This window comes from Thunnus thynnus, chromosome 7 (genome assembly GCF_963924715.1).
Source record: "Thunnus thynnus chromosome 7, fThuThy2.1, whole genome shotgun sequence".
Classification (NCBI taxonomy): Eukaryota; Metazoa; Chordata; class Actinopteri; order Scombriformes; family Scombridae; genus Thunnus; species Thunnus thynnus.
In genome coordinates, this window is record NC_089523.1 from 30738677 (window position 1) to 30752586 (window position 13910).

At 38.7% G+C, this 13910-nt stretch overlaps 1 protein-coding gene across 2 annotated transcripts in view; it reads right to left on the reverse strand.

Moving 5' to 3' along the window:
- Positions 1–13910, reverse strand: part of si:zfos-464b6.2 (uncharacterized) — a 31564-nt gene that overhangs the window by 6791 nt on the left and 10863 nt on the right. For both annotated transcript variants that reach the window (XM_067595494.1, XM_067595495.1), the window contains exons 2-7: positions 11892–12053; positions 7094–7149; positions 4330–4421; positions 3471–3687; positions 960–1075; positions 563–674 (exon numbers count right to left, since the gene is read on the reverse strand). In XM_067595494.1, the coding sequence (XP_067451595.1) occupies positions 563–674; positions 960–1075; positions 3471–3687; positions 4330–4421; positions 7094–7149; positions 11892–12001 (703 nt within the window). In that variant the 5' untranslated portion in view covers positions 12002–12053. The remainder of the gene's footprint in view (positions 1–562; positions 675–959; positions 1076–3470; positions 3688–4329; positions 4422–7093; positions 7150–11891; positions 12054–13910) is intronic.

Consider the following 13910-nt stretch of genomic DNA (forward strand, 5'->3'; position numbering starts at 1 on the left):
TGAGAAGCGATCATGTGAGAGAATATTACAGCCTACAGTCGGTGATGTTATACTGTCAGATGTTGCACAGAGAGCTGCAGAAACAGCCTGAGGCAGCTGTACTGACATAAACATCAACACATCTTAAAAACTTCTCAGCAAATTAGCAGCCATAATGATGCTGATATGGTTTGTTTTTAGGTGTATGTTTTATTTTGGCTAATATCGTATCATATTTAAACTCCAAACTCATTCATTATAATTCTAAGTCAAAATGTGAAGTGTTTTTCCACTTGTGAAAACTCGTACAACAGCTCTGAACTTCAATTGTGCCTCAGAGAAAATTCTATTATGGCCTTTCACCCTCAGACAGTTAAATCACAAACGACCTTCAAGTCCTCCTGGGAGCAGAAAGACAATGCAGGGAAAAGGTCACTCGGTTGCTTTGCACACGCTGTTAACACAATAATGCTGAGAGGACAAAAATGGAAAACTGATGAATGGATAAAATACTTCTTCTGCAGTTGCCAGTGCTGTGCAGTGAGGAGAGACAACACAATCATAAAAAGACAACATACTCCACCTTTTTTTGTGTAGTAGTCCAGTACGCGCTGTGTTTCGGGGCTGCAGCTGCTCTTATAGACGACAACTCTGTCCACCCCCAGTAACCGCATCATTTCCAAACTCTGGACCATCTACAATACAACACAGGATTTAGTTGACATGCTCCAGGGACATATAACTAGTCTGCTAAAATGTCAACATAAATTCTGGGTTCCTCCATTATTTAAGGCAAATAGTAGAAAGAAGCATCAGAGGAAGTACTCTGTGGACTGTAACTATATATATGTCCTGTTTTGTTCTTCTGCCTGTGTTGGTCAGGATACTTGAGAAATAAGTTTTTTATCTTCTAGGTGTCTTTTAACAAAGCAAGAAAAGTTTAAAAAGAAAACTGTACAACCAGTGTTATGTGATGTTACCTGCAGAACGTTGGTGAAATTAAACATGGTGGAAATGCAGGTGGTGAAGTTGTAAGTTAAGGAGACACTTTCCACTTTCTGGTTCTTCACCTCCAAAAACAGGTTGTGACGTAAATCTAAAAGGCCACAGAAGAGAACCACAGACATATTTTCACATTTGCAATTTCTTTTCCCTTTTAATGTACAGCACATTCAAATAGAGGAGACGTTTGAATCAACAGGGAAGATATCAAATACTCTGCTGGGTAAAAGACGGCACACTCATTGAAACATAACCAAAACTTGTCCGATGACTTGCTGTCTAATAAAACTGGATGACTATGTGTAAAAAAGGTTTTGCCTGTTGCACCAGCTGAACATAAGGTGGATCAAAAGTTTGAACAACACTAACAGCTGCAATGTAATTAAAAATCAAACTAAAATCAGTATATATTATTTGGTGTTTGTCCTGACTTGTGTACTTCTTTGGACAAAATTTTACCACAAAGAAGAAATGTAAAGAAATGTGTCTTTCTTCTTCTTCTGTCAGTTGGATGTTGTTCTCTTCTCTGTGCAGAATGATGTATGTATGTGCAGAGTTTGTTTTCACGTTCATCTACTGAAAAAGGAAAGTTTCTCTGTGCTCACCTTAAATCTCAGTTTAAGGTGTGTACAGATGGGCATGATCTGTGACATCACCACTAGTTTGGAAACCAATCGTGCTCCAGCAACTATCATGGTTTGAGGTTGAAGAAGCTTTAAAGTCCCAACGACGGCTGCTAGATACTCCAACTGACTCCCATTCATAAAAGCCTCAACTTCTCTCTAGATATACAATCGTTTTTTTTTTTAATGCTCCTTTAATAAGATTTGAAGATAAGATAATAAGATTTTTGACTTATAGTTGCTTGAGTGATTGACAGACTGATAAGATAAATATGTTTTAAAATAACAATTGACCGCCAGTTGTGTTAGATTTGGCAGCCTGATTATTTGTGTGCACAAAGGAATTATATTTCAGAGATATTTTTTCAATAAAGACCTATTGTCAGACAGCTCCTTCTGAAATCTTGACCTTACTTTAAGCCTTGTGGACATTTATTTGTATTATGTCGCACCCACTGATTGCCACAGGTGGTGAAACCTGCTCTCTAAAGGCGCCTTTAGACTGTGCGACAACAATGATTGTGTACATTTATGGCATGTCACATTGTGTGAGACTCAGTCTGTCTTTGGTCTCCAAAGCTCCAAATCGATCATCGGTGGATGAATCTACCATTCTGCATTGACGACCAAAGACTTCACCATGTTTCTCTCATGATTGTCAACTTTTGTCTCAGATAGAACAAAATCACACAGTGTAAAGGGGCTTTAACTTCCGCTCGCTTCACTCGCTGAGACTCAGCCTGTCTTTGGTCTCCTTTGTGTACAGATGGGCATGATCTGTGACATCACCACTAGTTTGGAAACCAATCGTGCTCCAGCAACTACCACGGTTTGAGGTTGAAGAAGCTTTAAAGTCCCAACGACGGCTGCTAGATGCTCCAACTGACTCCCATTCAAAAAAGCCCCAACTTCTCTCTAGAAATACAATCGTTTTTTCCAATGTTTTTTGGAAATTATTGCTCCTTTAATAAGATTTGATGACTTATAGTTGCTTTGATGTCTGCTGTGTGGGCATTGATTGACGGCTGTGATTGACAGTTGGCTCACCTGCTGCTCTCCTGCTCTCTTAGCTAAAGTAGCTAACATTAGCCTAAGTGTGCAGCGCTTGGTGTTCCCAGTAAGCTAGCATTAGCTTGGGTCCGAGATAGCGGGGTGTGTTTCTAGGGCGTGAAAGGCAACACCCTGAACTCCTTATCTGGCTCCAAATGGAAAAGATGGCGCCGACCATACGCATAGCTCGCTACGTCCTTTATATACAGTCTGTAGTACCTACACAAATGTGATTGTTGACAATTTAAGTTTCCAGTTCACATACACTGAGAATTGGTTTTTCAGTGAAGGAGGAGACATTTCAAATCTGTTGTGAATGAGATGCCCTCGTTCAAGGCCTGTTCAACGCTCAGCAGGTCAGACTGTGGTTGTGCTTGGCTGCTTCTAGGTATGACTGTGTGTAATCAGGGTGTTCCTGCCTGGCTCAGTGTGAAAGTTGTAATAAAGATAAAATAAATCATACACAGTACATAACACTGCCAAGGCAAATTCCTAACCAATGCATTGAAGCTTAGACAATGTGTGAAAAAAGTTCTATCCTGTTGTGAAAAATAGAAAACTGTCCACAATAACTGCAATATCATTTTAGAACACATTTCCTTACACAAAAGATGAGAGTTAGCACTTTAACCACAGTCATTTTGTCAAATCCAACTGTCCATTTACTGTCTGACTACACTCTATAATAAGTACCGTGAGGCAATATTGTAAAAAAGGGCAGAAACTGACTGAGAAAACAAATTGATTGATTGTTAAGTTCAATCTTTAAATAATACGACACAAGTTATAATGCAATAAAACAGAAGCCTTCAGGACCTTCATAGTTGGTTGCAACATTGGACACAGCAACATGAGAGGGCGTCTCACAGTGCGAGGGGATAGGACACATGATGTCCGCTGTCCCGTACGCGAAGCCAAAGTGGTCACTGTGGATTTCGCTGACGCCTTCAGAGGTGTGCAGTTTGTCGTTGCAACAAAATTGGCAGCGATAGACTGGTGTCTCGTTCCTCAGCACTACTGCAATGACGCGGACCTGGCACAAGGAGAGGACAAGCATAAGTATGTTTATTTAATTATTTCTATTAATTAGATTTTTCTACTTTGTTTTTTTTTAAATCATTTTACATTTTTTTCTAATGTTCATCTGTAAAGTAATGTGAATCTTTTCTATTGTATTTCAATAAAGTAATTTGAGGGATTGACAGACTGATAAGATAAATATGTTTTAAAATAACAAATGACCACCAGTTGTGTTAGATTTGGCAGCGTGATTATTTGGGTGCACAAAGGAATTATATTCCAGAGATATTTTTTCAATAGACCTATTGTCAGACAGTTCCTTTTGAAATCTTGACCTTACTTTAACCCTTGTGGACATTTATTTGTATTATGTCGCACCCACTGATTGCCACAAGTGGTGAAACCTGCTCTCTAAAGGCGCCTTTAGACTGTGCGACAACAATGATTGTGTACATTTATGGCATGTCACATTGTGTGAGACTCAGTCTGTCTTTGGTCTCCAAAGCTCCAAATCGATCATCGGTGGATGAATCTACCGTTCTGCATTGACGACGAAAGACTTCACCATGTTTCTCTCAGGATTGTCAACTTTTGTCTCAGATAGAACAAAATCACACAGTGTAAAGGGGCTTTAACTTCCGCTCGCTTCACTGACCTGTTTTCCTCTGCGGTGCTCCATATAAGCCGATAACAGCAGCGTCTTTGTCCCGATGACCTCCACAAAGGGCACCTTTTGTTCCTGAGGAACTGCAGGAGTGATATATGTTAAACTCATTTGGTGCCTGATTGTTTTCTTTTCACAAAACACACTAAGCTGTATATTACTCTGCACTCACACTACAGCAACAGCAGAGAGCAAAAGAAAAATTCAGCTGGAGTGATCACACAGTTAAAGGGTCATTTTTGTACCATCCAGATCACATTTTCATGGTTTTGACCATCATTCCTATCAGTAATAATAACTGCAGAGATCTGGGAACATAGTGATATTTCTAAAAAAGAATACAGACAGGTCAAGAAACATTTTGCAATTTGTCAAAAAGTTGAGAAACAAAACCAAACTTGTTTGCAAGAGCCAAGTGAATTTGTGAAAGTGTCACCCAAAGCTTTCAAACCGACTTCCTGCAACAATTGAATTTTTTTGACCCTGACCTTCCTGTAGTTGTGTACTCACAGTTTTCCTGTTTCACCAGGTACTGTCACTTTAAAGTTTTACCCACAAACAAAGTGGTTTAGATAATCCGGATAAACTGTTGGTTTGTCTGCATTCTGCCTAATTGTCTGGCCGCTTGTTTTTCTTAATCTGTGGGACGGATTTGTAGTGACGTCGTTCCCAGATCTAAGCAATTAAGTTGGTGAGAAAAAATGTTATCATAACTGACAGAAATGATGGAGAAAACAATGAAAACTAAACTACAAAAAAACTACAGTCAGGTGTCCATATGAACAGTGAAAGAGGTTTTTCCTCACTGTAATCATTCCCCCTGTTCATATTGGCTGTGAAAACAACCCCTTCAAATCTGCTTTCAATGTAAGTGATGGAGGCCAAAATCCACAGTGTGTTTTTGCACATTCTGTGCAAAAATTTCATATAAAAGTTGATGTGAAGCTTATATGAGGCGTCAGCAGTCTTAGTCATATCAAGTGGATATCTGACACATTTACAGTCTTTCTAGCATCAAGTTCCCTTTTTGTGTTTCCTCGGACAGTGTTTTCTAGTTGAGCTGCGGTGGAAGTAAAGTAACAAAAAGAGGAACTTTGGCACTAAAAAGACTGTAACGTTGAAAGATGTCTACTTGATTTGACTCATTTGGACGCTGAAGCTTCATATTAGCTTCAGATAAACTTTTAAATACAGTTTTGCACAGAAGGAGGACTGTGGATTTTGTCCCCCATCACTTCCATTGTAAGTGCATTAGGAAGGGATCTTCTAATGGTCAGTATGAACAGGAGGAATGATTACAGCAAGAAAAACATGTTAAATGTTCATTTGGGTTCTTGACTTGTCTTAAGATGAAGTAACAAGAAGAAACAAGTGAACAAACATAAATTAAGCAAAAAAAGAAGATGAAAGTGAGCTGAAACTGTAGAAATTTAGTCACATAATTTCAGCAATGCAGCAATATTATGAATTTCTCATACAGAATAATCCACCATGTCTCCTAGAAATGATGTTTTAATACTAATAACTTGTTTTGTGATATGTTTTTAAAGGGGAATATATTTGCTGCCCGGGTTATGGTCAATGACAACAAGTGTAGAATTACATTCATTTATTTCATGGCTGTCAAAGATCAGGACTTTGATACACATGTTTGCATGTGTGGTGAAGTTTGGACAATAAAAGTTCTTTGTTTAAGTTCAGGGAAAGAATGTGGGTTTTCTTTTTGCAGACAAAGTAAACAAGTACAGTAATATCCTGTGTCAAGTGCCAAGATCCTGCCTTTTTTGATTATTAAACCATGACTAGACTTTCTCCTAAGTTTTGTGAGTTTGTAGACATAGCATTAAAAATGTTTAACCATGCTTAATTGCAATGAGTGACTGTTGTATTGCATCAGTGGATACTGTGGAGAAAACAATTGAATACAATTGAGAACAATTGCTCCTTTCCTGTGATAGTGTATGAGAAAGTGCTTTTTAGGCCAGCATCATAGACTTTATATAAAGATGTAGGTAGTGAGGTGCAGCTTATGGTTGGTACCAGCACCTAGCAACCGCTGGTGGCATTATACTTTAAGGTACTTCTACACTGGCTTTGGATTCAAGTCGTGGTAGTTGCTGCTCAGCCCGTGTGAATCACATGATGAACCTGGATGTTGTAATTACATGTTTTGGCTGCTATTTCAAATTGGCTTCACAGTCTGGCGCTGCTTCCGTGGGCAAAAGATGGGGGCGGAGATGCAGAAGTGAACTCTAGGACACCATGGCATCACTGTTGGGTGTGGTGCAACAGGGCCCATTTCTGACCTCACCTTAACACACCTGTCAGTGATGCTGGCTGTGCAAACAGACTTGATGTCAGGTTACTCCTTAAAAACATTTCAGGTGGCATTATTTTTCTAAATGTATCTGCTGTATCAACTTTGTATTACATAAACATCATTTCTAGGAGACAGGGTCTTTAATATACAGTGTACTGGAGGAGAAATCCAATGTTTTGATTAGTTTACCCTCCTTTTTCCACTTACATCAACTTCCAAAGGGTGAGTTCTATGTAATAAATGTTATCTCATTTTTTTCAACATCAGAAACATCATAGCAACAGAAACATTTCTGTGAACCAAGAATGATTGTGAGTAACAGGAAAAAGGAAAAAAATTACAATCAACAGCTAATGAGAACAGGAAGAGGAAGACACATTTACTATATTTAAACTTCTCACAAACTTCAGTAGTGATTGGTATCAGTTAGTTTACCATGTTTTCTTGCACATTTTGCTGGCAGTGGTCTTGGCACCGTGACCTCATTCTTCCTGTAATAAATGATTTGGGTGAGATCACATGACCGAATGAAAAAATGTTCAGGTGCATTTTTAGAAAGAGCACTTCTAAGAAACTGTCCTCTCAAGAAAAACGACAGCATGAGAACAATCGTTCCCCTAACTTAAACTAATCAAATCTTAACTAGAGGAGTTGATTTGGAAAGCACAAATGGTGTTAAAAATGGCGTCAAATGTGTTGATCTGGTGGGCAATTACAAACTTCTTCTTGAGACAAAAAGGCCCAGTTTTGAGTAAATACTGTAACAAAAAATACTGTGACAAAAAACTCAGTCAAATGTAACATTCTACCTTACATTTGCACACTCCTCATCTGCATTTCCTAAAGTCTCTGCTGACATATAATAAAACATTGTGTGTTTAGGTTGATGACCAGCTGCACTGATTGCGTGATTTATATGTTTACACACTGTGATCTGTAAAATACCAATCCAAGGTGCATTTATAAACTTATAAACTGTTGATTAATTACTGTTATTTGATCCATTTTTATCATTCATCACTTTATCCCGTGACACACCTTGTAAAGTCTATTTTGATATGAGCGCTACAAACTGATCACTGATTACATTTCTGCCATTTCATAATGATAATGAGACGTCACTGCCGACGATGGTTTACAGGAATATGTGTTGTATTAATGATATGGATGATGTAGGAGCTGTATATAAGTTTGTTTCTATTTACGTAATTTACTGATTTTTTTCTTTTTTACATACTTATGTTTGTAAGCAAAGGGGGTGGGGGAGAAATCGGGTTACAGCAGATCAATTTTGCACCACAATCAGTGAAACTGTACGTCTTTAGCTGTTTGGTTTATGTTGAGTGTGAGAGTGAAAATAAGGCTTGTGCACATGTGCCTATTCTCACAATGACTGTGATTCATTGCATATGCACGACTTTATGTATCTAATGAAAAGAATATGTCTGCATATTTCTGGCTTTGTGCATACACACAGTTTTGGTCATGAGCCCAGACACTGTAAAGTGCCAATCAAACCACAACCCATGTGGTTGTTACAAGAAACAAACCCTCATTACTGAGACATAAATCAGAACCTAATTATATTTCATCAAATAATAATCTGTCAGACAAAAAGCCACAAAGTACATAACCAGCAAAAGCCCTTAGTGGGGCGTTTTTCACATTAGCTTATTTTTAATGCATTTGCATTACAGTCATGTTAATGTAGTATGACAGTTCGGTTAGATTGATGGCTTACACATTGCCATGGTATGTTGTTGGTCCACAACACCACGCAAATGCCCTGTCACATCATTAAAAGGAAGTCTTTTTATATTTCCAGTAAAGTAAAGAAGCAGCACAGGTTTCAGGTACAAACAACTCATTAAAAAGAAAGAACAAAATTCAAAGGAGGGCGCAGAAAAACTCATTAAGAAACTTACAACTGTCTACGGGTTAATTACTGTTCTCGTAAATATCATCCAAACTCAAAAGTGAAACCTGCTATAACATGTTTGGCAGATCCCGTAATACAGGTACTAAAACTACACAACAACTAAATTAATCTTACGCTGTGAAACAGTTGTTGACCTCAGCAGTTGTTGTAAACACAGCAGTACAATTGTTTCAATTATTAAGAAACACAAAATGCTGATTTTTCATCTTCAAGTCAGACAGTTGACTTTAAGTTTCAACAAATTAATTCCCCATACGCCAGTTTTGTTATTTCGTTATATTCCAAACAATGATCTATTATAAAGACCATACAATCTAATCAATATAGACACTGATTGGTCCATACTGTAAGCCCCTCACGACCACGATGGAGTAGCTGAGGTATGGTTTTATTTACCACTACAGCCCCGGTTACGAGTGTTTCTGCAAATCTTTTACATGTATTTCCCAACGAGTGAGTGCATGCGCGTGCTGACTGAAAGCACTTTTAAAGTTACTAGGTATATATATAACTGTAATATAAGTGGTTCTGTATACTAAAAAATAGTAAAATACAAAGCATAAAAGACACAAGAGAAATGATTTATACATTTGTTGAATATGAAAATGTAGTTTAATGTCCAGTCAACAGTGAGAGCTCAGAGCCTGCTGCGTTTTATGATTCATATCAAATGGGGATGGAGGAAATCCACAAAACCAAGTGTGAAGATGCTTTTAGTCATAAATTATATAATTATTATAAAAAAGCCAATAAACACACGTGTAGCAGCAGATAAGCAGGCAGAATATAAAACCCTATTCATAGTGATAGTGATAGTGTTCAGAGCAGTATAAAGACAGACTGTTAAGTTCCTATGTTTTTATATAGTATTACATAATATTACATATTTGTAAAGTGTATAAAGACACCTGTGATTGTCTATTGTAACAAAATTTACTTTATTACTACCCAGCTGAAGCTGCCCGAGCTGTACCTACCTATTAGTTACCTATTCTATGTTTTACTTGTGCTTTTATGCACACAAAGGCAGGACAGCACAATTCATAAACACAGAGGCAGTCAGAACAAGCAGAGGGGCAGCTGGCAGCAGGTTAGTAAACAGGTAGCAGAGTAAGTATAATCAGGAGCATAGGAGCAGGTACAAGATCAGGTAACAGATAACAGGCAGGAACAGGTGACAAAGGTGATAAAGCATCAGGTTGGCAGCAACATTGACAGTCTGGCAAGGAGTGAATGAAAATGGACCTTGACTCATAAAATCAAGCAAATTGTGCAACATAAGATCATTTCCTCCTTCATTTATTTAATGGCATCTAGCAGAATGGGCTTGACAGAAATTGAATATAATATGTATAAGTGTGTTTTTATTTTCAGGTTCTGTATCTTCTCCTTCCTTTTTGTGTTTTTGTCACACTTACATACAGCAGGTCTAATACATATGATGACAGAATTATGCATCTAAGTTTACTTTCTTGAAGCAGCTTCCACCGAGTAACATGAATAATTAGCCTCTTGTATCTGTTCTCTTTCTTTCTTTCTTGCTTTCTTTCTTCTTTCTTTATTATATCGCCACTTCAGACCTAAATTTGACCTCCAAAACATGTTCAAGAACTCACCAAATTTGGCACGCACATCAGGTCTGGTGAAAAATTTGATACGATGTAAAAATTATCCCCCAAAGTGCCAAAATGTGCTCTCTAGCGCCACCTATGTAACTAAAATGGCCGCCACGGCCCGTAGGAATGCAATAGAGAGATCGAACCAAAACTCAATTATTCGTCTCATTAAGACCTACAAATCATATGTTGACACCCCTGACCTAAATCCAACAGGATGTTTGCAATACACCCATCAAAGTATGGCTTTGTGCCAATTTTGGACCCCGAACAAACGCTATCTCCTCTGAGGGTGTTAATGGTATCGGCTTCAAACTTTAATACATGACTTATGACACTGTGCTGAACAAAAGTTTTAAAAACTTTGTAATAACTCGAACGGTTTAGATTTTATAAGCCCTGAAAGTTGCAGTGCCACATCACACCTTACAATGTAAACTAATGGGAAGGCATGGACTTTGTGTCAAACAAATGGTTCTGATGTCTAAACTATAAGTCTGACCACTTTCAAACCTGTATCAATGGATTGGCCAACGTCATAGGATTTATGAGGATATTTCACAAGAAGAGTACTCGAAAGTCCTGCTCTCCAACTGAGAGGGAGAAGGAGGGAAGAAAGGGGGGGGGGTGGATAAAGTCAGACCTGTCAGCCCAGGTCAATGAAGTTTGTATCTAAAACTATGTGGAAGCAGTAACTGTTCAAAAAAGGGTGGGTTCACTCACACTCTCCATTCAAATATATATATATTCAAATATATTCAAATATATGAGTATTTTTCTGTGTCCAGCTGCAGTTACTTATTGTCTCTACACACCTGACAGTACACATTGTGTCACCCTGCAGAAAACTGTCATCCTCACACATCCTCACATCCTTGCTATAACTTTACTGCACATGCTTCGGTCACACCAAACTTTACATGTTTGTAAAGTCAGACCTGTCAGCCCAGGTCTGGAGACATCTACATGCCCGTTACAGAAACCCTTGGACTGCACCACGCCCCGTTCAACGCTGCTTGCAGCTTTAATTATTATCAATTTATTTTTATTGGTGGCATATAACATAACAAAAAAGACATAGAAACATAAGAAGAGGCACTTGGATGGTGTCAGAACATATAGACATTAAGAATAATAATAATGAAAATGGAAGGTGCCAGTGTCCCACCTGGCCAGCATACCTGGGGTGGGGGTCCACCCCAGAAGAATAATCATAATAGGATTTTGTTATTGTTGTTGTTACAAAAACGATTTGGGTGTTGCGTGGCAGGAATATGACTTATAAAGACTGTAGACTGTTTACTGCACATGAAGCCTGGTTTTTCATACTGAATTTCAAGTTTATTTGTGTGGATTACAAAATTTAAACTTTGTGATGTGTGTATTTTCAATATATGGCATGGCTTACAGACGGTCAAATATGCAGAGCAGACTGAGTAAAATGAACGGAACAGAGAAATTACTGTAGTTGTTACATTTAACTCACACCGATGTTTCCTCCTTGTGCTGTCAACTGTTTTTATAGGGACTAAAAAGTACTATATATCCTATCCTATATAGACCCGATACTCTATATCTGAACCACATACAATCCAACAATTGGAGTTGGTCAAATGAAACTCTGGATATTTGATTCATTGTCGCCTCGCAGCAGATTAGACCAGTAAATTTCACCCACCTGTCAGTCCAAAGATTGAGCATCAGGATGAGAGAGATGAAAATGAGAATCACGCCAAATGTCAAATGTCGGACCTTTTGCTTCAGCTTCCGCATCAGATTGTGATCCATCACATTTATATAATGCCTCGATGCTGCTGCTCGGATTCTTCTCCCAGGAAACCTGCATAAGCAGAGAATCAAGTGAGTAACTCTTACCCTTAAATCAGATGTCTCAGCTCCAAGTTGATCAGGAAGCTGATGTAAGAGGTAAGATGAGACACCATTTGTTAATGTAGACATAAAACAGGTTAGTTAAAAACAAGATAGAGGTGTGAGCATAGTTGTTCACTTATGCGTGTAAATTATAAATTGTTCAAACGTAATCTGGGTGTGACTCACTGAATAGAGGTAGAGTTAAGCAAGTCACCCTAAAATCACATGTAATTTTTTTCTTTTAATCTCTTCTGGATAATTTGACAATCAGGTTTATGTTACGGCCACCAACTGTCTGAGAAACTGCAGGCAGGCATGATGAACACCAACAAATCAGAGGTGCAAATGATAGCTATAGTAAATTTATATCACTTTGACATTGCAAAACAAAACATAGTTGAGGAATTCATCCCAAAAAATCCCCAATTAACCCAGAATCCCAAAGTGCATTCATTTAAGCTGCAGATTTGTATCAGTTCTCAACAGCGACGCACTTAACAACTTCATGCGCGCTGTTTGTTTCTTACTGAAACACACATTGGGAGTTATCTCCTCAGTTTCATACATCTGATGTTTATTTTTTGAACTGATGTTTTGATCCAATTGGAAGTGCTCCAGTTGTCACCTAACAGGAAAGATTACCCTCATGATAAAAAGAAACCAAAGCTGGCTGTTGGTAGGAGATGGAATGTGAACTACTGGTCACATACACTGTAAGATCAGTTATTTGCTCTAACTTCCTTGTTCACAAAGTCAATGGACAGAAACAATTTCATGCCCCCACCACAGACTGTATATAAAGATGGACGTAGCGAGGTGTGAGGTCACCTGCTGGTTTGTATTGGAGCTGGTTTGAAGCAGAGTTGCAGCTTATGGTTGGCGCCATCTTTTCCAAATAAGGAGTGCGGGGTGTTGCCTTTCACACTCCAGAAACATTCCCACTACCATGGATACAAGCTAACGCTAGCTTACTGGGAACATTCAAACCCCCAGGAACAGCGCGGGGCTATGAGGCCAATTTGACATAGCGGCCAAACCGTGTATTTACAACGTCACGTGATCCTAATGGCCCAAAAAGACTTTTTTCCATAGACTTACATTGTGAAAGAGACGTCCGTAAATCAGCGGATACATTTCTTTGAGCATCACAACCCCCGCGAAATGACTTGTCTCACTATCAGAATTTGATTCATTTGGTCCGATCACATTTTGAAAGCCTAAAAGAGCCGCACGATTGAATTGTTTTATCCCCATTCAAGTTAACTGGAGGGCTAAACCGGAAGTAGCCGGCTCGGCCGGTGAAAGCCAATAGGGCGCTTGCTCTATGGGCCCAATGATCCCGGGAGATCCAGGTAATTTTGTACGTGGAAGTCAAACTTTTTTGGCTTCATGCACCACTGAGCAACTTTCATAAGAATGAACGGGCCCCCGCCTCTGACGCTGTATCCAGTTCTCTTTATACATCCATGGGAACATTGAGCACTGCACAATTGGGCTAACTTTAGCTACTTTAGTTGAATTGTGCTAGCAGGGCAATCAATCAGTTTCAATCAAGTAACATTAAACTTTGTGAAATATTGTGACAATAGTCCGACTCAGTACGAGCCCCGGAGCCGGGGAGAGCAGCAGGTGAGCCAACTGTCAATCACAGCTGTCAATCAAAGCAACTATAAGTCTTCAAATCTTATTAACGGAGCAATAATTTCCAAAATGACCACCAGCACACTTATTAGAGAGCCTGAATTTAGAGATTAAGACCATAATGACTTGTTGAAAAAAATGATTGACTTAGTATTTCTAGAGAGAATCTTCAGGCTTTTTGAAT